Below are 27,956 nucleotides of genomic sequence, written 5' to 3'. Positions count from 1 at the left end.
TAGACAGGCAGTTCCTGGCCACCTTCCGGGGGTCCTGATTTTGAAAAGAGGAGCGGGCCAATCAGAGCGTGGAACGTTTTTTGGCGCTGCCGTTTGAGGCTGGACTGGAACTGAAGGTGGGCCGGCCGCGGTGGCTCCAGTTGTCTGTCGAGGCGGTGGGGCGGAGGCATGAGGAGGGACACTTGACTTCAGTGAGCGCACCCGGATGTGCTGGCCGGGGGCGGCAGTCAGGTTGATGGAGGAGAGAAGGAGCAGCCTGTGAAACGGGGTGACGGCGGCCACCAGCCCGGGCGGGGACCGGGACTGGAAGAGGCCCCTGAACAGCCGGCTGGTCCGGCGACTGGGCTAGGGTGGGGGACTCGGGGCCGCAGGGACTAACGCCCAGCTGAGTCTGCGGGGGGGGGGGGGGGTGGAGGGGCGAGGAGAAGGGTTGTCTTTACAGTTCGGAGAGAGACGAGGGCGAAGGGAGGTTTGGAGGAAGGTGGCCTGAAATAGTGAGAAGCTGGTAACGGGCGTGGTACAAGGAACCGAAAGGATCTGGAAGAAAGGGAGGTCTGTGTAAGTAGCTGAAAGGATTAAGTGATAAGAAAGAATGCCGGTGTAAGTGAAGGAAACGTAAGGTGTGGCTAGGTCAAAGGGCTAAGAGAAGACGGTTGGTGGAGCAAGGAAAAAGCCGTGGAGGTGGCTGGGGTCCGGGGCCGGAAGAGTGCCAGACGTGGCCAGAAGGCAGCGGAGCTGAGCGCAAAACTGAGAGTGTTCGGAAATTGGAAGACTTGGTGGCGAAAGAGGGTCAGGACTCAGATCCCACCTCGGAGAGTGGGCGACGTGTCCGGGATGTGGGATCAGAGGCTGGTGCGGTTGGCCGTTGTACAGCAGCTTCGGGCTGTTTATGGCATTAAGGTCAAGGGTGGCCGTGGGCAGTGCGATCGCAGGAGACCGGAGACAGCAGCCACGGAAATCGTGGTAAGTTCTGAGGAAGGAGGTTTAGGTTAAAAAAGGGGGGAGGCAGACGTATTCCCTACCATCACTTATTACCAGGTCATGCTAAAATGTTCATTCTGTATGGATCCAAAAGAGAATATGTTTAAGTGTGTCAACTTCAGCAACACTGACATTTTGAACTAGATAATTCTTTGGGGGACATTGGGGTTAGCTGTTCTGTGCATTATAGGATGTTTAGCAGCATCTCTGGCTTCTAGGCACTAGATGCCCGTAGCGTGTTCCAATTGTGACAATTAAAAATATCTCCAGATACTGCTAAGTTATTGTAAATATTTTGAACAAGTTGCACGTGGGAAGGGAGACAAACACTACCCCACCACCACTGTTTGAGTAACATTTGGAGAGGGACAAGGGGTACCAGTACATTTTCTAAACGAATCAGTAGATGAGGTGTGACAATATTAGAAATAGGCTTTAGATAATAACTTTATATTCACCGATTTGAAAAGAACATGCTTGCTGCTTGGCTGTATCATATTTTTGAGACATAAAGGTTTTTTTTTAAACGAGTAAATTGAGAAACCACAGTGGAATGATTCAGAAGCTGTTGATTTTTGGGTTGTTGAGATTAGGGGATTTCGAATGAGATTTTAATATCTCTACAGAATCATCAAGAATTTCATTGTGAAAAATAAGTTGAATATAAAGCATTTTGTTTTAGATTTACTTGCCTAATTATATGGTGCTTTCTAAATACTTACAGATGAAAACTAAAAATTAATTTTCATAACTCTTATAGTTTATAGTGTCTGAAAGAAAATAAGTACTTGGAGAAGAAAACTGACAAATAATTTATATTCCTCTTAACAGCTTATAAATTCTGGAGAAATTATTTTTGTTGTTTGCAACTTATTGGCAACACACTTGTTTATATTTAAAAACTAAGTGGTTTCTTCTGATTGTAAAACTGGCTTTCCAAGATCTCAAATATAGTAGGTTTTGTAAGTATATGAAAGAATTTGTATGCAGATTTTTTTCTTACCCCTCAAGAAAAACTGACACTTGGCCTTTAGAGTCAGATAGACCTGAGTTTGATTCCTGCTCTACCCCTACTTGGGGTGTGATCTTGGGCTGCTTGTCCTAAACTTTAGTTTCCTACTCTATAAAATGGGAATGGTATCTCTCGTTGAGTTGTTTAGGGGATTTAAAAAAATTATAAGATCTGTAGATGAGACTAGCACACAATGCCTGTCACATGCCACTTATTCAGCGAGTTGTTATGATAATCAGAGGTCCTCATCCTAATTGGTAGTCATGCTAGAAACCCTAATAAAAATATTCTAATAGAGAAATACAGAAGATCACTGTGTTAAACACGAACGAGATCTAACATGTTAGGTAATTATTTGAATACTAGATTTCTTTGGCTCTTTGGTGTTTGTTATCTAATGATAATTTTGAGCTCTTTAAGAAACGTGCTAGACAGACATCTTTTTAAAGATGATATTGTAAGTGATGTTCTAATACATAAAATTTTAAAAGCATGTTATTAGTTTTATTTTATGAGATTAAATTATAGCACTAACTTGTGAAGCCAGTTATTGAGCGTAATGAGACTTGAAAAAAAAAAAAACCAACCCTGAATTCTGGTTATGTAAGACATTTGTAAACTTACAGTCAGCTTCAGCATCTGATTTATTTTTGCATTTTGTTTGGTTGCACAGTATCAAGAAAATTCTGATTTACCCAAATAAGGGGTTGCCCATACTAACTTTTTTTTTTTATTTAATTTTTTTTTTGGCTGCACCTTGCGGCATGCGGGATCTTAGTTCCCCAACCTGGGATCGAACCCGTGCCCCCCTGCAGTGAAAGCACGGAGTCTTAACTACTGGACCACCAGGGAAGTCCCCCTAACTTTTTTTTTTTTTTAATAGCTCACCTTGAAATGATAATTGTAACAACAACAGACATTCTTTGAATGTTTGCTTTGTCAGACACTGATGTTTTACATCTTTTAATTCATTTAATTCTCTCTGCAACTCTATGACTTAGGACCTATATAAGGATACTGAGGCACAGAGAATGATCATTTAATCCAGGTCACTCAGCTAATAAGTGGAAGAGCCAGGATTTAAAACTTGGCAGTCCTGCCTCTAGGAGCCTGCTCACTTAAGCACTGTGCTACACAGTCTTTTCTATATTTGTCAATTAAATTGAGCCAGCTACTTGAAAAAGGACTAGTAAGATTTTGTCAAATCATTAAGAATGCTGAATGATTTTGGCTGCACCGTGGTTTGCGGGATCTTAGTTCCCCGACCAGGGATGGAACCCAGGCTCACAGCAGTGAAAGCGTGGAGTCCTAACCACTGGACCGCCAGGGAATTCCCTGAATGATTTCTTATTATAAATAACAGGTTAAATAAGGTGCTCTTACAACACAAGTGCTTCAAGAGCATTCATGGAGAGCAGATGTATCTAAACTAAATTAACATATGAGTGATTAGGTATGCCCACTTAATCTAATTTCATGTAAGCAGACATATGCAGGCTTGAATTTTTTTTTTTTAATTTATTTATTTATTTTTGGCTGCGTTGGGTCTTTGTTGCTGGGTGCGGGCTTTCTCTAGTTGCGGCAAGAAGGGGCTACTCTTCGCTCTGGTGCGCGGACTTCTCATTTGTGGTGGCTTCTCTTGTTGCAGAGCACGGGCTCTAGGCGCTCGGGCTTCAGTAGTTGTGGCACACGGGCTCAGTAGTTGTAGCTCGCGGGCTCTAGAGCACAGGCTCAGTAGCTGTGGCGCACAGGCTTAGTTGCTCCACTTGCGGGCATGTGGGATCTTCCCGGAGCAGGGCTCGAACCCGTGTCCCCTGCACTGGCAGGCGGATTCTTAACCACTGAGCCACCAAGGAAATCCCTTGAATTTACTTTTAAGTCCAAGGCAAAGCTACAACCTTCTTAATCAGTGACTCGTTTTTAAGAAGTTTGAATATATGCCCAAAGATAGTGGCAGATTCTTTATTCAGAGGTGTGCACAAACACTCAAGTTAACCAACATACAAATGTACTCTTGGGATCTTCAAATGTATTAAAATTTGTATGCGAGTAATACATTCGACTCTGACTTTTTAAAATTGGTTTTGAAAGTACGACATGAAATTTAAATTGTTTGCAGAATCCCTTCCTTGGATACCTCAGAACAGTTTGATTAGTACTCTCCCATAGAGCGTGGAAAAGATAATCAGGTCTAAAAGTAACCACCCTGATATAATTTTAGGAAGTACTCACTGAGTGACAGGAATTACTGTTATCGGCCAATTTGGCCTTTTGTTCAAGTTAGTATTTATAAGGTGACCAACAGAAAGTTTAAGGTCGGTATTTATATAGTTACTAAAGGAGCTTGTAGTATTTTCCAGAAATGTTAGCATATTGGGCCAAATTCTGTTTAAGAATTTCCTTACTGAACACTAAATGGATTGATTTTCTGTTGTGGGATTGGAAACTGAGGGAATTTGCTGCGTTGCTTAAGGGCAGTGACTCTATCTTGACCATTTTTGTGCTCCCAGCACCTAGCATAATATCTAGTATAAAGTAGTTACTTTTTAACAAATATACTTGATGTAATTGTTTTTTGTCTTGACCAATAGTTTATTTCTGCTATCTTGTTTTATTTTGTGAGGTTTTTAATTTGCCTAATGTTTAAGAAAACTTATATTGAGCCTAATATTTGTGTTAGAGTAACTGACGTTGTCATTTTAGGGTAAAATATTTGGAGTACCTTTTAATGCATTGCCCCAGTCTGTTGTTCCAGAATATGGACATATTCCAAGGTGAGCAAACTTTGAAATGAAGAGTAAATACTTCAAACTGGTATTGGAATGTTTAAAAATAAATAGTTGAATGACACACACAATTAGTTGGAACTAGCAAATGATTTTATTTCTCAACATTAACTAATGTTAAAAGTTGTTTTTTAAACTTTTGCATATTTTAACTTTTTAATTTGTACTCATTTTCAGGATTGAATTTTAAGGTTTAGTGATGAATAAATGTTAGAAAGCAAATTATTTTTGTTCTATTAAGGCAGAGTTTTCCATTCTGTACCGATTTTTTCATTGCTGTTTTGATGATACTCAGTAATATACTAAACTACCAATTCATTTATAATTTTAATATTTTTTGTCTTAGAAATGTTGGACAGAAGAATATTTAACTATTGGAGTATTTGTGAATATAAATTATTTAACACTTGAGCTTTTCTGTGTCACTATTGGTAAATAACCTTTTGGACTAACTGCATCAGAAGTTGCTAGGGAAGTTTACGGCTTAAGAAAATAGTTTAAAAATGTGTGGTAGAAAGATACTACGTTAGCTCTTACTAATTCATTTCCCCTCTATCCAAAGTAAGGTTCATTCTGGCTACTCTAGTCTAATAACTTAGGGTTTTTTTTTTTGTTTTTTTTTTTTTTCAAAGTTTAGGGCTGCTCTGTTATTTATCTATGGCTGTGTTGGGTCTTCGTTTCTGTGCGAGGGCTTTCTCTAGTTGTGGCGAGCGGGGGCCACTCTTCATCGCGGTGCGCAGGCCTCTCACTATCGTGGCCTCTCTTGTTGCGGGGCACAGGCTCCAGACGCGCAGGCTCAGTAATTGTGGCTCACGGGCCTAGCTGCTCCGCGGCATGTGGGATCTTCCCAGACCAGGGCTCGAACCCGTGTCCCCTGCATTAGCAGGCAGATTCTCAACCGCTGCGCCACCAGGGAAGGCCCTAACTTAGGTTTTTAATTGGTGCATTGTCCAAAAGTATTTGTTGAACACCTTGCTGCCTTAGAACAGTTTTCCCTCACTCACCCTATAGATACAGATTCACAATCTTCATGAGGTAACCACTTACTATTTTGCTTTTTAAATGGCCTATGAAAGGTTTTTTTTTAATGATGATTTTCAACGTTTAGAATTGCAGTCATATCTCCAGTAATAATGACTAAATTTTTGTTGTCGTTTCCTTGTCTGCTTTTTTCAAAAGAAAATTTTTCTGTCAGTTACTCGGCAACATTCAGCCACTATGCACCAGTACAATGCTTTCATTTGCTTGCAGCTGACATCCATTCAAATTTTTTGTTACCAGCTGTTACCTAAGCATCTAAAGCCAGTATTGATTGTTAAAAATTATTCAGTATAAAGAAATTGAGCACACACCTCTAGATGTGAGAAGGATTGTAAGGACTGGGATGGATGTATCTGACTTTCTGACCGGTAATGTTGGTGAGAAAAAAAATAAGCCTTGCCTTATTTTTGGGCAGATGTAGTTGATGGTAGGTTTTTTAAGCTATGTGTGCTGTGCAAGATCACCTGTGGAGAGAGAATAGGTAAAGAAATGGAGAAGGCCTTAGAGCCCTGGGTGATCCTAGGATGGAGAAGTCTGGCAGAAAAAGAGGAGCCAGAAAAGAAGTTTGAGAAAGAGCAGTCAGGGAGACAGCAGAAATTCCAGAAGTGTAGTGAAGAAGAGTATTTTCAAGATCATCACGGAGTGGTCGAGTGTATCAACTGCTGGTAGGACAAGCAAGATAAAGACAGTGAATTGACCGTGGATTTGGCAAGGCAGAGGCCATTAGTGATCTTGATGGAGTAATGGGGAAGAGTCTGATTGCAGAGGGTTGAGCAAAGACTGGGATATGAAGAAGTGAAGGCAGTAAAAAAAAAAAGACAAATCTTGTGCTCTGAGCAGAAGCAGAGAAATGGATTAAGATTGGCAAGGATCAAGGATTGAGCGGGCTCACTGAAGTTGTCATGGGTAAAAAGATGGGCTTTAGAGAAGAATTTAGGAAGCAAGAAGGAAAACTAAAAGTAACCTTCTATCACAGAGATTAAAGGGATTTGTAGCATCAGAGCTGAAAGGGGTGTAGTCTCGGGCAGGAGAATAGGATTTAGTGAGATGTGTGTCTTACCACCTGAAAAGAGTTCTCTCTTTCAGTTTTCTTGTTGATGCTTGCACATCTTTAGAAGAACATATTCATACAGAAGGGCTTTTTAGGAAATCAGGATCTGTTATTCGTCTAAAAGCACTAAAGGTAAGCATATTCTTGAACTATAATTTTTCATTTGTACCACTTTTTAATTTGGTTTTTAGGATTGAAATATTTAGAACTATTACATGAATTATGGACAGAAATTGAGTTTGCAGATAGCTTTTTTTCATGGCAGAAGAACCCTTTTTCTTTTTTCCAAAATGTATATCATTTATATAATGCTTTTTTTAAAAAATTGAGGTATAATTGACAAATACATTTAAGGTGTACAACCTGATGTTTTGTTATATGTATATGTTGTGAAATGATTGTCACAATCAAGCTATTTATATAATGCTTTAAAAGTTTACAGAGTACTTCCAAATTCATGTTCCTTGTTCCTAGAATGTACTATATGAAATGAAAATTTTTTTAAATTTTGTTTTTAGCCTTCTAAAGAGAAGTGATAAATACTAAAACAAGAGTTAAGAGAAATTTATTAAAGAAAGCTCTTTAGAGTATAAGAAAGGATAGATACTTTATTTGCATTCAACCCTTAAGCCCCCGAACGCTCAAGATTGTTGTATTTATTTCAGAATAAACTGGATCATGGTGAAAGATGCCTGTCTTCTGCACCTCCTTGTGATATTGCAGGGCTTCTTAAGCAGTTTTTTAGGGAATTGCCAGAGCCCATTCTCCCAGCTGATTTGCATGAAGCACTTTTCAAAGCTCAACAATTAAGAACGGAGGAGAAGAATAAAGCTACATTGTTGCTTTCCTGTCTTATGGCTGACCACACAATTGATATATTAAGATACTTCTTTAATTTTCTCAGGAAAGTTTCTCTTAGGTGAGTAGTAAGTAAAAGTTTTGGGAGATGGTAGTTTAATTTCTCAACTAGCTAGATTTACCCTTATGATAAGAAATTAAATTTCATTTGGCATGGAAATTTTTCTTAAAAATATTATATTTTTCCTTACTATAAGAGGTGTACCCTGTATAATTTTAAAAAACGATATACCAAATATAATATTTCCTTGCTGTCTTAGGGTTGTCCTGCTGAATGCCTTAATGGCTTATTGGTGTTTATAGGCTTCTTAGTCCATTGAATGGCTTCAGATTATTGTGTTTCTAAAATATTTGCGATTTGCTTTTCAAATTTGTCCCTTCTCCCTGCTGTCATTGAGCCTGCTTGTTTTAGACATACTTGCTGCCTTCAGTACTTTGAATTTTCTGTGTGTGGGTTTGAAAAATCAAAGAAATGTGTTCAATTTGTGTGGAAAAACAAAGCGTGAACTCTATGGGTAGCAATGTTTTTATGACGTATATTTAAGCATAGAGAGGCTGTGTATTTCTGGTTCAGTCTTATTTCAAGCCAGTCATGTACATGGGTAGATGAAGGGTAACTGTATCTTGATTTGTGTTTAATTGATAAAATAAGAGGTCTTCAAAATGTGCCCAATAAGTTATTTTAACTCTGTATTTTTATCTTTAGCTCCATCTCATAAAACCTTTTTTCCTTTAAGGTGCAGCGAGAATAAGATGGATAGCAGCAATCTAGCTGTGATATTTGCACCAAATCTTCTTCAGACAAGTGAAGGGCATGAGAAAATGTCTGCTAACACAGAAAAGAAGCTACGATTACAGGCTGCAGTAGTACAAACTCTTATTGATTATGCATCAGATATTGGTAAGATGTAGTTGCATTATTAAATAATGGGATTTGTTTAAATGAGGGAGATCCCTCCCAGCTTTTTCTAAGTGAACTATGAAGACAACTGTTAGAAAGTGGCTATATACTATTGAAATGTTCTGAGGGGGAGTAGAGGAAAAATCTTAATTGTGAACATTTTCGTTTAGGGCATGTTCCAGATTTTATCCTAGGAAAGATACCAGCTATGTTGGGTATTGATGATCTCTGTGCTACTCCATCACTAGAAGGCTTTGAAGAAGGTGATTATGAAACTCCTGGTGACTATAAGAGAAAGCGAAGACAAAGTGTAGGAGGTAAGTGGTCGTGGCAGTCCTGTTTGTGGACGTACAGCAATTTGCTTTTGCCTGAAATGTGTTTGAACATAAAAAAGCATAAGCTATGGTGTATGCCTTTTTGGTGCTTACAGCATAGTTGGAGAAGCATGACATAATGCATGTGAAAAATAAAAATGACAATATAATCTAATATTATGTGCTAGATGTTTAGCACAAACATAAACTGCATTCCAGGGAGAAAAGTTCCCTGGTTGTAATGACCAGGGACACTATAAAAAGAAAGTTAAACTGAACCTTTTTGAAGAATGGGTAGAATCTAGGAGAACTGGGTGGAGGGTCAGAATATTTGTATCCTATTCGAGGATGCTATGAAGAAAGATTTTTGTAAGCTAGAAGTAATCTATGTCTGTGTCTGTAAGCTAGAAGTAATCTATGTCTGTGTCTGTAAGCTAGAAGTAATCTATGTCTGCATGACTTGAGTGGCTCATCCTAGGGATTAGGATGGTGTTATGATAAGCTTGAACTCACACTAAAGAATTAGAACATTAAACTGGGTATTGGAGAACCATTGAAGGTTTGGAGAGAGGCATAACATGATTACACTATTTTAGAAAATCATCTGGTTTGGAGAATTGAGACTTGGAGGTACGGAGAATAGTCAGAAATGTGTGGCAATAGTCCATGTGTGAGATCATGATTTGAAACAATAATATGAATTAGCAGTATGAACTAAATAATGAAGGAAATGTTACCAAGGAAGAATCAAAAAGAACCAAAGTTTCCTCATGGTGGAATCAATCATGAGACTTCTTAATCTTCTTGATCCGGAAGACAGGCTATTCCTCCAGTTGCCTTAGGAAATTTCTTATCTTTTGAGTATCAGAACCAATTGCTATTAACTGTCCGATGCCTTTTTGAATCTTTTGGCTTGTATGGATTTGCCTCCTTCTGGTTTTTTTTGCCTCCTTTGTAGATTTCCCTTATACCTTCTTTGTTCTGTAACAAAGTACTGTACTGTACAGTACCGTACTGTACAGTACAGTACGGTACTGTAACAAAGTACCACAAAGTGCCACAAACTGGGTGGCTTAAAATAATCAAAATTTATTGTCTCACAGTTCTGGAAGCTAGAAGTCTGAAATCAAGGTGTTGCCTGGGCCATGCTCCCTCTGAAACCTTTAAGGGAGAATCTTTTCATGCCTCTTCGGGCTTCTGGTGGTGGCTATCGGTTCTTGCCATTCTTTGATTTGCAGCTGCATCACTCCAGTCTCTGCCTGTGTTGTCATATGACGAACTCCCTAGGTGTCTCTCTGTCCAACTTTTCCCGTAGTGACACCAATCACATTGAATTAGGGCCTACCCTAATGACCTCATCTTTTTTTTTTTTTTTTTTTTAAGTGAAAGCAGGTTTATTTTAGAGATACACACTCCACAGACAGAGTGTGGGCCATCTCAGAAGGCAATAGGTAGACTGTCTCCAAGGGCGAGCGCGGCGGCCCTGAGGTGTGAGGGTCGTTAGTTTTTATGGGCTGGGTAATTTCATAGGCTAACAAGTGAGAGGAATATTCTATCTTGGAGGAGGGGTGGGGATTTCCAGGAGTTGGAGTACCACCCACTTTTTGGCCTCTTATGATCGGCCTCTGAGCTGTCATGGCACCAGTGGGTGTACTAATGACCTCATCTTAACTTGAGTTCATCTGCATAGACCCTAATTCTAAATGAAGTCACATTCACAAGTACTGGGAGTTAGGACTTAAACATATCTTTTTGGAGCATACAATTCAACCCATAAAACTCCCTACCCCAAATTCAGATATTCTTGGATACAGATCATCTTTATTACCCTTTTCCCTTTGTGATTTCATTCACTCCTGTAAGTTTCACTTATTGCATCTAAATAGATGAACACTTAAATCTCTACCACTGTTATCTCACAAATGTCAAACCACTTTAGTAAAAGTCTCTACTAGGCAGACATCACACTTCTGCTTTTCCTTGGTGCTTGAGCTCAGCATTTTGAAATGATCATCTTCACCTTTTTTTTTTTTTTTTTAAACAGCTAAGGGTCTGGCTTTTTTTTTTTTTTTTTTTAATTATTAGCACCTTTAATTATTATTTATTTATTTATTTATTTGTCTGTGTTGGGTCTTCGTTTCTGTGCGAGGGCTTCCTCTAGTTGCGGCAAGCGGGGGCCAGTCTTCATCGTGGTGCGCGGGCCTCTCACTATCGCGGCCTCTCTTGTTGCGGAACACAGGCTCCAGACGCGCAGGCTCAGTAATTGTGGCTCACGGGCCCAGTTGCTCCACGGCATGTGGGATCTTCCCAGACCAGGGCTCGAACCCGTGTCCCCTGCATTGGCAGGCAGATTCTCAACCACTGCGCCACAAGGGAAGCCCTCTTCACCTTCTTTAAATTGGTTCTTCTTGAATTCTTTTTTCTATTAATGGTACCACCATTGTCTAGTCACAGCTTTAAGCCATAGTTGCCTAACTCTTACTTTACCATCTATATTCATACAGTTTTCAGGTTCTGTAAGATTCTATCTGCAGTGTTTACTGTAAGAATTTCCTTCTTGGTCTTTGTGCCTCCTCCTTGAATCTGCCCTGCTTATTGCTGTCAAGGCTGATATTCTTAATATATAACTCTAATCACGTATCTCACATGCATACCCTTCAGAAACTTTCATTAATACTGATATTTGTAGCCTGACATTAAAGATCTTTCATAGGATTGCTTTACCATGCCTTTCTACTGTATCCTGTCTCTCCTTTATGCAGTCTACACTTTAGTCAAACTGCTTTCTTTATTCATTGTTTTTTAGACACTTTGTTCTTTTGCTTATACTTTTTATTGATATAAGTTTTTACTTCCATCTACCTCTACTGTTCAAATAATATCCACTTGTCAAAACCCAGCCTAAATGTCTTATCCAGCAAGCTTCCCCCCTCCCTTTTAAAAATTTACTGTTTATGTATTTTTATTGATCTGACATTGGTCTATAACATTATTGTAAGTTTCATGTGGACATTAAATTTCGACTTATGTATACACTATGGTGTGCTCACCACCAGAAGTTTCATTTCCATCCATCACCATACAGTTGACCCCCTTTACCCGTTTCGCCCTTCCCACACCTCTCTTTCCCTCTGGTAACCATAACTCAGTTCTCTGTATCTATGTGTTTGTTTTGGTTTATTTGATTTGTTCATTTATTTTGGTTGTTTTAGTTTGTTTGGGATTTTTATTCCACATATGAGTGGAAGCATACGGTGTTTGTCTGTCTTTGTCTGACTTATTTCAGTTAGCATAATACCCTCAAGGTCCACCCATATTGTCACAAATGGCAAGATTTTGTCATTTTTTATGGCTGAGTAGTATTCATTGTGTATATATATACCACATCTTCTTTATCTATTCATCCATTGATGGACACTTAGGTTGTTTCCCTATCGTGGCTATTGAAAATAATTCTGCGATGAACATAGGGGTGCATGTGTCTTCTCGAATTAGTGTTTTCATGTTCTTTGGATAAATACCCTCATATGGAATGGTTGGATCATAAGGTGGTTCTAGTCTTAATTTTTTGAGGAATCTCCATAATGTTTTCCACAGTGGCTGCACCAATTTACACTCCCACCAACAGTGTGCGGGGGTTCCCTTTTCTCCACACCCTGTCCAACACTTGTTATTTCTTGCCTTTTTGATAATAGCCATTCTAACAGGTGTAAGATGGTATCTCATTGTGGTTTTGATTTGCATTTCCCTAATGATTAGTAATGTTGGACATCTTTTCATGTGGCCTGTTGGCCATCTTTGTCATAAATTAATTGTTCATATATGTATGAATTTATTTCTGGGCTTTGAATTTTGTTCCATTGATATGTGTCTGTTTTTCTGCCAATGCCAGGCTGTTCTGAATACTATATAGCTTTGTAATATAATTTGAAATCTGGGGGTGCGATACCTTCGGCTTTGTTCTTTTCTCTGAGGATTGCTTTGGCTTTTCAGGAATTTTTGTTTCCATATAAAGTTTAGGATTTTTAATTCTGTTGACATGAAAAATGTCATTGGGATTTTGACAGGGATTGCATTGAGTCTTTCGGTTGCTTTAGGTACTATGGACATTTTAATAGTGTTAATTCTTCTAATGTATGAACACAGAGTATCTTTCCATTTCTTTGTGTCTTCTTCAGTTTCTTTCAACAGTGTCTTAGCATTTTCAATGTACAGGTCTTTTACTTCCTTGGTTAAATTTGCTCCTAGGTACTTTATTCCTTTTGTTGTGATTGTAAAATGGGATTGTTTTCTTATTATTTCAAATAGGTTTTTAGTGGAGTCTTCAGGGTTTTATATATATATATATAAAATATGTCCTCTGCAAATAGTTACAGTTTGACTTCTTCCTTTCAATTTGGATATCTTTTATGTATTTATTTTTTCCTTTCCTATTTGCTCTGGTTAGGACTTTCCATACTATATTGAATAAGAGGGGTGACAGTGGGCATCCTTATCTTGTTCCTGATATTAGAGGGAAAGCTTTCACCTTTTTGCTATTGAGTATAAGGTTGATTGTGGGTTTATCATATATGGCCTTTATTATGTTGAGGTACGTCCCTTTTATACCCATTTTATTGAAAGTTTTTGTCACAGATGGATGTTGAATCTTATCAAATGCTTTTTACATCTATTGAGATGATCATATGATTTTTATCTTTCATTTTATTAATGCGGTGTATCATGTTGATTGATTTGCGGGTGTTTGATCCTTTTAATGTAGTGTTGTATTCAGTTTGCCAATATTTTGTTGAGGGTTTTTGCATCTATGTTCATCAGAGATACTGGCCTATAATTTTCTTTTTTTTGCATTGTCTTGCCTGGTTTTGGTGTCAGGGAAATTTGGCCTTATAAAATGAGTTAGCACGTGCTCCCTCCTCTTCAGTCTTTTGGAAGCATTCGAGAAGGATAGGTGTTAAATCTGTTTTGAATGTTTGGTAGGATTCACCTGTTTTGTTTTGTTTTTCGCCTTTGTTTTCTTGATTGACCTAGTAGTTCAGTAACATGTTGTTTAGTCTTCACATATTTCTGATTTTTCAAGCTTTCTTCTTGTAGTTGATTTCTAGTTTCATACCATTATGATCGGAAAAGATGCTTGATATGATATCAGTCTTCTTAAACTTATTGAGACTTGTGTCGCAAATTATGGTCGATCCACGAGAATGTCCCATGTGCTCTTGAGAAGAATGTGTCTGCTGCTGTATTTGGATGGGATGTTCTTTATAAATCTATTGAGTTCATCTGGTCTGATGTTTCATTTAAAACTGCTACTTTCTTTCTGGATGAACTATCCATTGATGTAAGTGGGGTGTTAAAGTCCCTACCGTTATTGTGTTGTCAGTTTCTCCCTTTAGGTCTGTTAATACTTGCTTTATATATTTGGGCACTCATATGTTAGGTGCATATATATTAACTGTTGTTTCTTCTTGGTGAATTGCCCCCTTTATCATTATATAATGTCCACCTTTGTCTCTTGTTAACTTTTTTAGCTTGAAGTCATTTTTGTCTAATATGAGTATGGCTATACCCACTTTCTTTTGGCTGCCATTTGCTTGGAGTATCATCTTCCATCCCTTCACTTTGAGCCTATGTTTGTCTTTAGAGCTGAAGTAAGTCTCCTGGAGGCAACATATAGTTGGGTCTTGTTTTTTAATCCATCCAGCCACTCTGTCTTTCGATTGGTGAATTCAATCCATTTACATTTAGGATGATTATTGATAGATGAAGACTTAGTACTGCCATTTTATCTTTTGTTTTCTGGTTGTTCTGTATCTCCATTGTTTCTTTTTCTTTGTGTTTCTGTCTGCCATTTTGGTTCGGTGGTTTTCTATGATGTTTTTCTCAGTTTTCTCTTTTATGTTCTGTGTCTCTGCTCTAGATTTATATATATATATATATTTTTTTTTTTAAATAAATTTATTTATTTTGTTTGTTTATTTTTGGCTGTGTTGGGTCTTCATTGTTGCACGAGGGCTTTCTCTAATTGCAGCAAGCAGGGGCTACTCTTCGTTATGCGTGGGCTTCTCATTGCGGTGGCTTCTCTTGTTGCGGAGCACAGGCTCTAGGCATGCGGGCTTCAGTAGTGTGGCATGTGGGCTCTAGAGCGCAGCCTCAATAGTTGTGGCGCACAGGCTTTGTTACTCTGTAGCATGTGGGATCTTCCCAGACCAGGGCTCGAACCCATGTCCCCTTCATTAGCAGGTGGATTCTTAACCACTGCACCACCAGGGAAGTCCCTCTAGATTTATATTTTGTGATTACTATGAGGTTTGTATAAATTGTCTTATAGATAAAAGTCCTTTTTCTGCCAATAGCATCTTACTACCTTCATTTGCCTATATGAGTTTCATCCTTTTCCTTTTACCTTTTATGTTTTTGTTGTCTCAAATTGTCTCTTTATGTTTTGTGTTCTCTACCAAATTGAAGTAGCTATAGTTTTACTGCTTTTTTCCCTTTAACCTTTATTATAGAATTGTTTGACAACTTATTTTGATATAGAGTTGCAATTTTCTGATTCTGTTTATCATCTTAGTCAAAATTTTGTTTACTTTTGCCTTTTTGTTTCTGGTAGAAGAGCTCCTTCCAGCATTTCTTGTAAGGCAGGTCTAGCACTGATGAAGTCCCTCAGCTTCTGTTCATCTGGGAAACCCTTTATTTCTCCTTCATATCTGAATGATATAGCTGACAGTTTTTATCTTTAAATATTTTGAGTATGTCATTCCATTCTTTCCTGGCCTGTTGAGTTTCTTTGGATGGCACCATTGTCTACTCAGTCATCAAAATCAGAATTCTAGACGTCCTTATCTGCTCTTTCCTCATTTGCACATCCCACTGTCTACCAAGTTTTATCACTTTGATCTCTTAAATACCTTTAATACTGCCTCCATTTCCACAGCTCCTACCTCAGTTCAGACCTTCTTCTCTTGCCTGGCTAATTCCCACTCTTCCTTCAGGTCTCACCTTAAATACCAGTTCCTCAAGGATACCTCCTCTAACTCCACAATCTAAATCCGTTGTTATATTTGTACTTCACACTATTTACCCATTTGTCAATAGGTATTTATTTCCTTAGTATATTTAATGTTTGTTGCCTCCAATAGAATAAGTTTTGTAAAGGTCACTGTTTCATATTTTGGCCACTGTTGTATCTTCATTGTGTCTGACACATAATAGGTACAAAATAGATATTTTTTGAATGACTGAATAGCATACTTAGAAGAACCTTTAGCTAGTTTGCCTGTCTCCATCCAAGGAGGCTTACCCCCCAATAAATCTGTCATACTGCTGCCAAAGTGATTTTCCTAAAGTGCAGAAACGATGACTTTGTTCCTTTTTGCCTTTGGAGAAGTTCAAGTTCTTCAAAATGACACACAGCCCTGTTCTGCCTAATACACAAGACTTATCTCTTACCATATCCACTGTTCACTATTTGCTCTAGTGGTATCAAACTCCTGGTTTCTAGTATACATAAATTCTGTTTTTTCTTACATACCTTTGCATATACTAGTCACCTTGCCTGAATTCTACCTTCCACCCTAATCAACACCTACAAATCCTTCAGAACACTGTCCAGGTTTTATTTCCTTTGCAAAGCTTCCTCTCTTAATGCCGTTTCTTTCCTTCCTCAAAATGTAATGATTTCCTCTTCCATACTCTTTCTATACATTATAGATACTTGTTTTACAATTCATTCTGTATTTATTTATTTGTATTTTTTTTTGTTTTGTTTTTGTTTTTTGATGTGGACCATTTTTAAAGTTATGTTTTAGTTTTTTGACTGTGAGACATGTGGGATCTTAGCTCCCCGACCTGGGATCGAACCCACACCCCATGCATTGGAAGACAAAGTCTAAACCACTGGACCACCAGGGAAGTCCCTCATTCTGTATTTAATGTCTTCCTATTTATTTATTTATTTATTTATTTATTTTTTGAGAGATATGGGAGTATAAGAGGGGAATGGAATACAAATATATCCTTTAGTTTTTTCCCCTATTTTGAAATAATTCCTTTTAAATGACCTTAAGTGACTTTAAAACATATAAGCTGATATAAACTTAGATGCTAAAAGACCACAAATAGCAATACGAATTATTGATGAAAGTTAGGTAAATGTTGTTATAATTGATTATATGATTATAAATATGCCTTGCATTTCAGATTTTGTTAGTGGAGCATTAAATAAACTTAAATCTAACAGGACACCCTCTATTACACCTCAACAGGAAAGAACTGGTAGGTATTATATATATTTATTTAAGTGGACATTTATATATATTATACAAAAATTACGACAATGATTACCTAACTTATTTTGTTTAATCAATTCCAAATGTAATTTTCAATGGAGATATTGTACTATAATATTATGACATTGGATATATATATGTAATACATAATATATAATTACATTGGATATAATGAACCTAAAATTGTAGGTATGAATTTATTTTAGTCTATCGTTATATCTTTGACCTTCTGAATCACGTTCTTCCATTTGTAAGTTGGATGATATCGAACGTGTGAAAATAACTCAATCTCATTTTTATTTTAGAACCAGAAGTTTATTAGTATTTGTTCCAATTTTTTTTTTTTTTTGGTTTGCTTGTGGCTGAAATTATTCAACCCAGCAATAGAAAATTTGATTACTTGTTTTGTTTTCTAGATTGAAGACATTAACTGGTTAATACTCAGTTATGATGAAAAGCAAAAATATTTAGATCAGTTTTTGTTTCAACACCTTGATTATAATTTTTCATGCCTATTTAATACTCTTTAATGTGAATTATATGCATCTTTTAGTCTATTTGGTGTTGAAGTTACTAAGAATCTTGCCTCTTTGCAACTTCACTTTTTATTTTAAGTAATTGCATAGTGTTAATTTAGTTTTATAATATATATTTGATAATGTTAATGTAAACATATCCCCCCCATTTTTGGTTCTAAGAAATAGCTTTATAAGAAGAAATTATATAAAGTGTTTGTATTTTATCAACTTTGTGGGAGAAAAAACAAGTTTTCTTTTTTTCAGCCCAGCTATCCATTTCACCAATGATTCTTACACCAAATGCTAAGCGTAAACTACCGGTAGATTCCCATGGTTTCTCAAGTAAGAAAAGGAAGTCCATCAAGCACAATTTTAACTTTGAGTTGTTGCCAGGTAATCTCTTCAGTAGCACTTCTACACCAGTATCAGGTAACAAATAGAATTTATATAATTGGGTTATAAACATTAACATGAGTGCCTATTCTGGGCAAAGTGCTATTTCATATTAATATGACCCTTTAGGAGCCAGAGTTTTATTCTCTGTTTTATCAAATCTCTGAATTTTATAAAGTCCCCTAACTTTTAAAATAGACAGTGGTTCAGTATAATTAGCGTGTGTGTGTGTGTGTGTGTGTGTTTTACTGCCATGCCTATTGAAAGTTATGGGTCACTGTGGATAGGATAGCACTTGTGCTCAGGTTTTGTTTTTTTTTTTAATTAATTAATTTATTTATTTATTTTTGGCTGTGTTGGGTCTTCATTTCTGTGCGTGGGCTTTCTCTAGTTGCAGCAAGCGGGGGCCACTCTTCATCGCGGTGCGCGGGCCTCTCACTATCGCAGCCTCTCTTGTTGTGGAGCACAGGCTCCAGACGCGCAGGCTCAGTAGTTGTGGCTCACGGGCACAGTTGCTCCACGGCATGTGGGATCTTCCCAGACCAGGGCTCGAACCCGTGTCCCCTGCATTGGCAGGCAGATTCTCAACCACTGCGCCATCAGGGAAGCCCCTGTGCTCAGGTTTTACGTGATTGAACATCCTAAATTCTACTTTAGTTACTTCTGGATCTGTAGCTGTGGCTGGATTGCTGTCTTTTGTTGAGTTGAGGTCACCAGCGTTTGAGCATCTCTGAATCCAGAGTAGGGGTGTTACCATTGAAGTACCATTGTGGGTTAATTTGAGGGGCGATATATATTTTTTTTAATTTATTTATTTATTTTATTTATTTTTGGCTGTGTTGGGTCTTCGTTTCTGTGTGAGGGCTTTCTCTAGTTGTGGCAAGCGGGGGCCACTCTTCATCGCGGTGCGTGCCTCTCACTGTTGCGGCCTCTCTTGTTGCGGAGCACAGGCTCCAGATGTGCAGGCTCAGTAGTTGTGGCTCACGGGCCTAGTTGCTCCGCGGCATGTGGGATCTTCCCAGGCCAGGGCTCAAACCCGTGTCCCCTGCATTGGCAGGCAGACTCTCAACCACTGCGCCACCAGGGAAGCCCCAAGGAGGGGCAGTATTTTTAAAGTTTTATACTCAAGTGGCTTTTATAAAAAGCCATCCTTATGGCATGGTTTCCACATCCCTTACCAGCCCAGCCATTTTATTCCAAATGAAATATAAGTTCCTAATGTGGCCAACCAGAGCCTCCAGAGAAAAATATAATCATGCTAATTTGAATACCAAATTTTTGTTAGTGTGATCTTGGATTGAGTTGGCTCCTTTAGCATGTGTAGAATACAAGTTGGCTTGTGTTAACCTATGGTCAACCCAAAATGAATTGAAACTCTAAGCCCAGAGTCTTCCATCTCATATTTGTGTCACATTTAGACAAAATGTGAGTAGCCTCTGATTCTTTTAGATTTTCTTTGGTTTCAGACAATGTTAAGAGTTTCAATTTGAATTTGTTAGCTGGGTTATGAGGTTTTCTTCCCAAAAGCCTCTGTTTCGCTTTTGGTATCCGAAAGGTTTACATTTTCCTTGTTTGTTTTATTAAAAAGGTGAACAGAATAGCAACTTGTTCTCTATGGTCCTTCAGGTTCTCTGTGGTTCATTAAAGTGTAATGATAAGAACTCTGAAGCTATGTCTGTAGTTCTATCAGTATTCACAGGCTGGAGACTTAAACTCCTTTAAAGTAACTTAGTGTGTTTTTAGTATTTAAAGGTTTTCTGCTTTGGAGGACTACTTCCAAATGACAGATGTGAATCATAATTCTACCTGCCTTTGTTTATTAGCAATACATCATCTTCCCCAAGAAATGAACCTGCTGGTTCCTTCTCTCCAAGCTCCCAAAAAATAGATTAAACATTATGTTACTGTAACATTAGTATGAGCCTGCTTAACCAGCGAAACTTTTTTTATAAAAAAATTAACAAGTTCAGCATCAGTAATTCTATTATTTTAACTCACCATTTTTCTTTGACCCTACTTTCTCAGCCACAGTTCAATAAATTGCATCTGCAAAATTGAAAATGAGTTGGTTTCTAAGTTTGGATTATAACAGATATGATGCTTTTCTTTAATATATGTAGGCAACAATATTAATCTACAGTACATAGTGTACTTATTTTTAATTTTTTTCTAATATGTGTTGTAACTGTGTGTTATTACATCTATTCTGACTGTGCCTCCTTGTCACCACTGATACATTTTCAAGATAACTAGACTGCAGCCCTAGAATAAAGCTACCTGTGTCACATTGGATATATCATATTGCCTCCAAGCTTTTTTTTTAGCCAAATGCACCCAAAAAGTCACTGTAATGGTTGTATTATTTTGTTTTTATAATTGAAAAAACATGGATATCTCTGTTTGGGGACCTGTGTGAATTCTTTATCGATACCAATGATAAGTTGAGAGGGTTCATGTTTGTTGAGTGTATCCTGGGCAATATTCAAATACAAGTCAAATGTATATGGAGCCTTTGCTCATAACTATACTTTTCCCTAATTTTTTATTATAGCTGGTTTCATGGTTTAGTGTTAAATAACTTAATCAAAATGAGCTGTTGTAACCTCCAGTTGTTATCATGGAACATGGCAGTAGCCAAATGGTTAGGTGTATGTTATAGATCATCAGTTTTTGTTTGTTTGCCAAAAATTTTGGACAAATTGCACTCCAGAGTCAGGTAGATAGCAAGTTGGCTAGCAGGTGCATACTGGATACTCAGATACTAAATTGTTTTTCAGTAGTTTATTTTTGATAACAGCATTAATTAATCTTATGTACCAGATACTGTGCTAGACATCTTATATACGTTACAGTAATATTTATATTCAGCATAGAAGTCCAATTTTAGAGCCTGAAGCCATTTAGTAAGTGGTGGACAAACTCAAGTCTGTCTCAAAAGCTTGCTCTTTCTCCAATCTGCAACAGTGCCCACCTCTCCCTTGTAGTATTAAGAGTTTAAAGCAAAACTCTAATATAAAAATAATGTTTAATCTGACCTTTAATTGGTAACTAAAAAGTAAGAAATCTGATTTTTTTTTTTTTTTTTTTTAGTTGACTTGGGGTTATTTGACCCCTGAAGATTCTAACCAGAAATTATGTGATTTTGCGGTTGTTTAGGGGTGGAAATTAAGACTTTAAATCTAGTTGCTATTAATATTTTATACTTTGAAAAGAAAATGAGTATGTGTGGTCTATCACGTGTGGTTATTCTTGTAGTTCACTTTGATACAAGCCCAGAAGGGTCATCTCAGAGTTCACTCTCTCCTGTCGCCGTCAATGGAAACCATTTGATCAGTACAGGTGTGCTAAGGCGAAGTAAAAGGCTTGCAAGCAAAAAAGTTTGCAGGTAATTTATCCAGGTTGGATAAAAATTTGGTATATACGGTTAATAAAATACTTTTTGTCTTTCTACTGAGAATCATAATTGAATCATAATTTTTCAAAATCCCTTTAGCCTTTATAGTCTTATGAACCAAGTGCATATCCTCTAGAGAAAGATTCCTAATTTGAATCCATTTTGCTTGCTTAAAATCCTATTTTATGTTGATGTGTGTAATTTTTAAATTTCCTGTTAATATAAAAAGCTAGTCTACCTAATGATTCTGGTTTATAAGTGACTAAACTCTTGTGATAAACAGGAAAGTTTATTTTATAAGATATTTGTATTTTTTATGCAAATACAATGTGTTCATATATGGTATCTTAAACCTAAAAAATTATTACTCTATTCAATTACTAACAATGTGTGATTTGCTCTGGACTTTCAAACTTTATTTTGTAGGAATTCCAGTTCTTATGCTATAAACTGATGTTTTTAATTTGACTCTTTCTAGGGTGGAATCAGGAAAAGCAGACTGCTTCTCTCCTAAAATCAGCCGTAAAGAAAAGGTTCGAAGATCTCTTCGTTTGAAATTTAATCTAGGGAAAAGTAGCAAAGATGGAGTAAGTGTCTTTCACCATTTCATTGAAGTTTATATTAGGATAAAGCTGAAGACTTGATGCTAAAAGACTCTCTCAACCCTGCCTCTCTTCCATCTACTGTCCCATTCTCTGCTCTTCTTTATACCAGCCCTTACACTTGAGTTGTTATCTCCAGTTCCTCCTTTTCTATTCTGCTGAAATCAATTCCAGTGAAGCTTTCATCCCCAACACTCACTGAAACAGCTCTCATAAGACCACTCATGAATTCAGCATTGCTCAAACAGGTGGACAAATACCAGTCCTTGTTAGCCTTGATATGTCAGCAGCATGTAACCTGGCTGATGACTTGGTCCTCTCTGGCATACTTTCTTTCCTTGCTTCAGGGACATATAGTCTCATGATTTTCTTCCTTCTTTGTCAGTTAATTTTCTAATTCCTTTACATTGGAGTGCCCAAAGCTTTGCCCTTGGGTTTCTCTTTTCTCACTCTACTCACTCAGGGTGATCATCAGCTCTAAGCATCATGTATATACTTACGACTTCAAGTTTATATCTCTAGCCCAAAATGCTCTCCTGAACAACTTGACTGTTTAACACCTACCTACTTGACCTCCGTACTAGGGTGTTGATCCCAAGTAGGGAGGTGTTGACATCTCAAGTGTAACCTGCCCCAAATAGAGCTCCCAAGATGCACTTCTCCACTGTTGCTATTTCTCCACTCCTCCCCGTCTCCTCCACCCACACTTCTACCTGCAGTCTTCACCATCTCACTTATGGCAACTCATTCTTCTAATCACTTAGGCCAAAAACCATGCAGGCATTCTTTTTTTTTTTTTAACATCTTTATTGGAGTTTAATTGCTTTACATTGTTGTGTTAGTTGCTGCTGTATAACAAAGTGAATCAGCTATACATATACATATATCCCCACATCACCTCCCTCTTGCGTCTCCCTCCCACCCTCCCTATCCCACCCCTCTAGGTGGTCACAAAGCACCAAGCTGATCTCCCTGTGCTATGTGGCTGCTTCCCACTAGCTATCTATTTTATGTTTGGTAGTGTAAATATGTCCATGCCACTCTCTCACTTCGTCCCAGCTTACCCTTCCCCCTCCCCATGTCCTCAAGTCCATTCTCTATGTTTGTGTCTTTATTCCTGTCCTGCCCCTAGGTTCTTCAGAACCATTTTTTAAAATTTTAGATTCCATATATATGTGTTAGCATACAGTATTTGTTTTTCTCTTTCTGACTTACTTCACTCTGTATGACAGACTCTAGGTCCATCCACCTCACTACAGATAACTCAATTTCGTTTCTTTTTATGGCTGAGTAATATTCCATTGTATATATGTGCCACATCTTCTTTATCCATTCATCTGTCGATGGACATTGAGGTAGCTTCCACGTCCTGGCTATTGTAAATAGTGCTGCAGTGAACACTGTGGTACATGACTCTTTTTGAATTATGGTTTTCTCAGGGTATATGACCAGTAGTGGGATTGCTGGGTCATTTGGTAGTTCTGTATTCAGTTTTTTAAGGAACCTCCATACTGTTCTCCATAGTGGCTGTATCAATTTACATTCCCACCAACGGCATGCAGACATTCTTGACCCCTCACTTTCTCTCACATGTACCGTCGAAACCATTAGGGAATCCTGTCTAACTTCTGCTTTCAGTCTGTCCAGGCTGACCATTTCTCACCAGTACTACATTTCTAACCTTCTCTAAGTTATGTCATCTGGAACTTGGATTACTACAAGTTCCTACTAGTAGGTCTACCTGCTTCTACCTTGCTGCAGTACTAGAGCCAAAATTATCCTCTAAAAACCAGAGTTAAATCATGTCACTCATGTCACTCCTCTGCTCAGAACCCTTCAGTGACTCCTTGCTTCACTCTGAGGGGAAAAAAAGAAAAGCCAAAGTTCTTACACTGATCTGCAGTGCCCCGCATGATCCTGTTCCTGGCCTCCCTCTTGGAGCTCTCCTCCTGCCACCCTCCCTTGCTCACTTGGCTTCATTCACTTTTGTCTCCTGCAGTTTCTCAAATGTGCCAGACCTTGCTTCAGCCTTAGAGACTGCACTGGCATTTTCCTCTCCTGGAATGTTCTTCCCCCTCATACCTTCATGACTGTCGCTCTCATTTTTCTTTACTCACAAATCATCTTCTGTTCACTGTGTTTAAAATTATACCCCCTACCCTTCACCACTCCGTATCCTCCTTACCCTGCTTTGCTTTTGTCCTTGGCACTTTTCACCTTATGTATTGTATATTATACTTTATAGTTTATTGTCTGTCTTCTTCTGGTCTAAATCTGCCCATCAAGAATGTACATTCCATGAGGTAAGATTTTGTTCTGTGTTTTTGTGTTTTTTTGTTTTCTGTTTTCTTTCACTGTGTGAACAGGCACTGGCACAGAGTCATCACAGACAAAAAAATTTTTTTAAGTTAATGTGTGAGGCTGTTTTTATTTTAGATCATAAAATATCCACTAATAGCCAAGTCAAATGCTTATAATTTTCATCAGCATGCATGCAAGTATAGTGTGTTTGCTATAAAATTGTTCCCAATTATATACACACCTTTTAAAATCAGCTGTAGAGGATTCTGATAACTACAAAGTAATATTTTGAATTAACTAGGTTTATTTCTTAACCAAAACTTCTTCAATTTGTTCTGTACAGAATGTGTGTTCTGGTGTCGATAGATCTGAAAATGTTGGTCGACGACTTGCAAATCAACAAAGTTTAAAAAATAGGATTGAATCTGTAAAAACAGGTCTGCTTTTTAGCCCATATATTGATGAAAGATTAACAAAAAAAGGTACATTTACATGATATTGTTGGAGTTTTACCCCAAAAGCCTACTTTAGTTGTTTTTTTAAAAATTTTCTTCCCATTTTAGTGAGATATAATTGACATATAACCTTTAGTTGTTTTTAATGATAAAATATATTAAGTAATTTACTGTTCTAGAAATTGAAAATTCGTGTTTGAATAGTGAAAATATTGGAATTGCCATGTATTTTTCTATGACTAATTGGAGGATCTTTACAAATGTAAATATAAAGATGTTTGACATATTTATAGATAAAAATTATCTCTTTTAACACAAATCTAGTTTATCAGAATTAAATGCTTAGTATTTAATTTGTCATGTATTTGAATAACATTTCAAAACTAGGTCAGATATAAATGATTAAAAACACTGAACTGCTTTATTTTAGGTTCAAAAAAGATCAGTAAGTCTGAGGAAAACTTATTAACTCCAGAGCAACTAGGTGGAAGAAATTACCGGATGTCTTGGACAGGACCTAGTAATTCAAGTTTTCAAGAAATAGATGGAAATGAAGCTTCTCCAATAGATGCAATTCTTGAGGTGGAAAACTCTTCCTTGGAGCCCAATATGATGGTTGAAAAGTCACCTGTTATGTCATATGAGCTTGCCCCTTCTAATGTACACAGTAGGCATAATAACAACGTAACTGGCAGCTCTCTTAGTGGGGATGAAAATAACCTGACCACAGAGACTGTGGTGAAAATTCAGAAAGCATTTTCTGAATCTGGAAGTAATCTTCATGCATTGATAAATCACAGGCAGTCATCATTAACTAATGTAGGGAAAGTAAAATTTAATGAAACATCTTCTATCAAATGTAGCCCAGAAGAAAATGTATTTGAAACTAATAATTTCACTGTGATAGAATCCAATGAACACCACACTAGTAAAGATGAAAATAGTTTTTCAGAAAGAGACTTCTCACTACATCAAACTCAAAAATTGGGTAGAGAAGCCACTATAAAATGTTACTCAACTCAGATGAAGATAGAACTAGAAGACAACATTCATTCGAATATACCAAAAGATTATTTAAGCAAGCAGGAATTGCCCAGTGATGAACAAATAAAGAAACAAGAGTCCCCAAGGGATACACTAAATACTAAATTAAAGGAGAATGAAAATATGATTGAAGAGAACTTACTGAAATGTGCAGCTTCTAGAGAGGACGTGGCTAGCGCCTCTTCCTCAGAGCAGATTACGTGTAATAGTGCAAACCTGTCAAAACCTAGGCCTGTGAGAATTGTTAAGCAGCAGTCACTGGTGGAAACATGTGATAAAACGGTTTCTGAACATTTACAAATGACAGAGCATGGAAAGGTTTCAGACCACATACAGTGGTTTAACAATCTTTCTTTAAATGAACCAAATAGGACAAAAGTTAAGTCACCTCTTAAGTTTCAGCGTATGCCTGTCCGTCAGTCTGTCAGAAGAATTAATTCTTTGTTGTTGTATGGTGGACAACCTCCAAGACATAAATTAGCAAGTCTTGGTGAAGCTGCTTCTCCTCTGGTTAAATCAGTGAGCTGTGATAGTGCTCTTCCCTCGCGTGTAGAGTGTGCGTCAAAAGATTCCTCTATTCCATGTACCAGATCGAGTCCTAAAGAACAGAAGTCTACGTCATGCAAACAGTCGAATGTTGATACGATTTCAAAATCAAGCATGGAGGTAACTTCTACATCTTTCTCACAAATGAAGAGGCACCCAAACTCTGGGAATGCTTCTCTTGGGTCCACCAGAGTTTGTAAGCAGGAAGTGATATCTAATGGCCAAATTAAGGTTCCCTTGGATGATCTGACAAATCATGATATAGTAAAATCTGTTGTAAATAATGATATGGGCTTTTCTCGTGGCATAAATAACAGGGTCCTTAGAAGACCATCAGAAAAAGAGAGGGTCTGGTATAAAGGTTCTCCAAAAAATCCTATTGGAAAAGCTCAACTACTACCAACAAGTAGACCTGTAGACTTGTAATTGGTAAATGTTATACTACTTGTCGTTAATGTAAATAAAATTAGCAATTGGTGATATGACTTGCAAGGTAATCTACCTGTTAGTTTGTAGCTCAGAATGATTGGTATGTGATAAATTTTAATTTCATTGCACAAGCAACTTGAATTCTTAAGCTTCTATAAATGATGACTGTTTTTCTTAATTATGGCAATATTTAAGCTTATTAATTTTATTGTCATCTCTCAAAGCAGAGGTTACACTTTACTTTTTTAAAGAAATTGTTGACTGGGTTTATAAGAAATTAATTTTTGAAAATTGCTTGAATTTTATTTTTTAACGTGCGATAGGAAGAATGGAATGAGTTGTGCCAATTTCCTGTTACTCCTAAGTCAGATGAGGTTTCTCTAAGAAATGTCTAACACACAGAGAAGAGAGAGAGATAAGCCCTGCAAATCTTAATTCCCAAATTCCATTAATGTTTATTGTCTTTATCAAAGTCCCCAGATATTAATTTGTTTCAATAGCATCTTAATCCTTTATTCCTTTTGGGTGCAGAGTAATTAGACATACGTTGTCTATAGATGTGACAGTGTGTTCACTTGAACTAAGAATAATGGCTAATGCAGAATGACGACTCAAGTGTGCTCATATAGTATGATGCTGCAGAAGTAACTGTGACTTTAAAGCCATACTATGTTTTTTAAAGTTAATTTGCACAAGTACATTTACATCTGTTTTGTCCAGTATAGAATTTAAAATGTTTTAAGAGGGAGTAATTAAGCTTGGAAGATTTTAATCAAAGTGATTGCTTATATACAGATGCTTGATTTTAGACTTTGAAATAGTTGATGCACCTCTGTACATTTACCTTGGATTCTTACACTTTGGATTCCTACAGGAGCCTGTGATGGTTTTGTCGTGTGTGTAAATGTTATTTATTTAGCAAAGACATTAAAGATAACTTTCTGGAAAATGACTTGCGTGAGACTCTAATGAAATTCAAAATAACCTTTTAGAATTTGACCCAAATTGTCAAGCAAATCTATCTAAATTTATATTTTCAATT

The 27,956-nt window shown here is 37.4% G+C and overlaps 1 protein-coding gene across 2 annotated transcripts; it reads left to right on the top strand.

Moving 5' to 3' along the window:
* The first annotated feature begins 397 nt into the window (after positions 1-397).
* ARHGAP11A (Rho GTPase activating protein 11A) lies at positions 398-27,863 on the top strand. 2 transcript variants are annotated; one of them, XM_068548828.1, is made up of 12 exons: positions 398-963; positions 4,697-4,767; positions 6,907-7,003; positions 7,537-7,790; positions 8,467-8,630; positions 8,801-8,947; positions 17,144-17,218; positions 18,015-18,143; positions 21,399-21,528; positions 22,016-22,124; positions 24,784-24,922; positions 25,326-27,863. In XM_068548828.1, the coding sequence occupies exons 1-12, from the start codon at positions 835-837 to the stop codon at positions 26,909-26,911; spliced, it is 3,030 nt and encodes a 1,009-aa protein (XP_068404929.1). In that variant the 5' UTR covers positions 398-834; the 3' UTR covers positions 26,912-27,863. The 2 variants fall into 2 exon arrangements, with proteins under 2 accessions (XP_068404929.1, XP_068404924.1); XM_068548823.1 differs by having other exon boundaries at positions 18,015-18,179.
* The last annotated feature ends 93 nt before the right edge of the window (positions 27,864-27,956 follow it).

Source organism: Eschrichtius robustus, chromosome 1, assembly GCF_028021215.1.
Source record: "Eschrichtius robustus isolate mEscRob2 chromosome 1, mEscRob2.pri, whole genome shotgun sequence".
Taxonomy (NCBI): domain Eukaryota; kingdom Metazoa; phylum Chordata; class Mammalia; order Artiodactyla; family Eschrichtiidae; genus Eschrichtius; species Eschrichtius robustus.
This window is presented reverse-complemented; position numbering and strand designations above follow the sequence as displayed.

Excerpts from the sequence above, each read along its gene's own strand:
- ARHGAP11A (XM_068548823.1), top strand. The coding sequence starts at position 835 with ATGTGGGATCAGAGGCTGGTGCGGTTGGCCGTTGTACAGCAGCTTCGG. Across the intron at positions 4,768-6,906 it reads GAATATGGACATATTCCAAG|TTTTCTTGTTGATGCTTGCA; the intron begins GTGAGCAAACTT and ends TCTCTCTTTCAG. Across the intron at positions 7,791-8,466 it reads CTCAGGAAAGTTTCTCTTAG|GTGCAGCGAGAATAAGATGG; the intron begins GTGAGTAGTAAG and ends TTTTCCTTTAAG.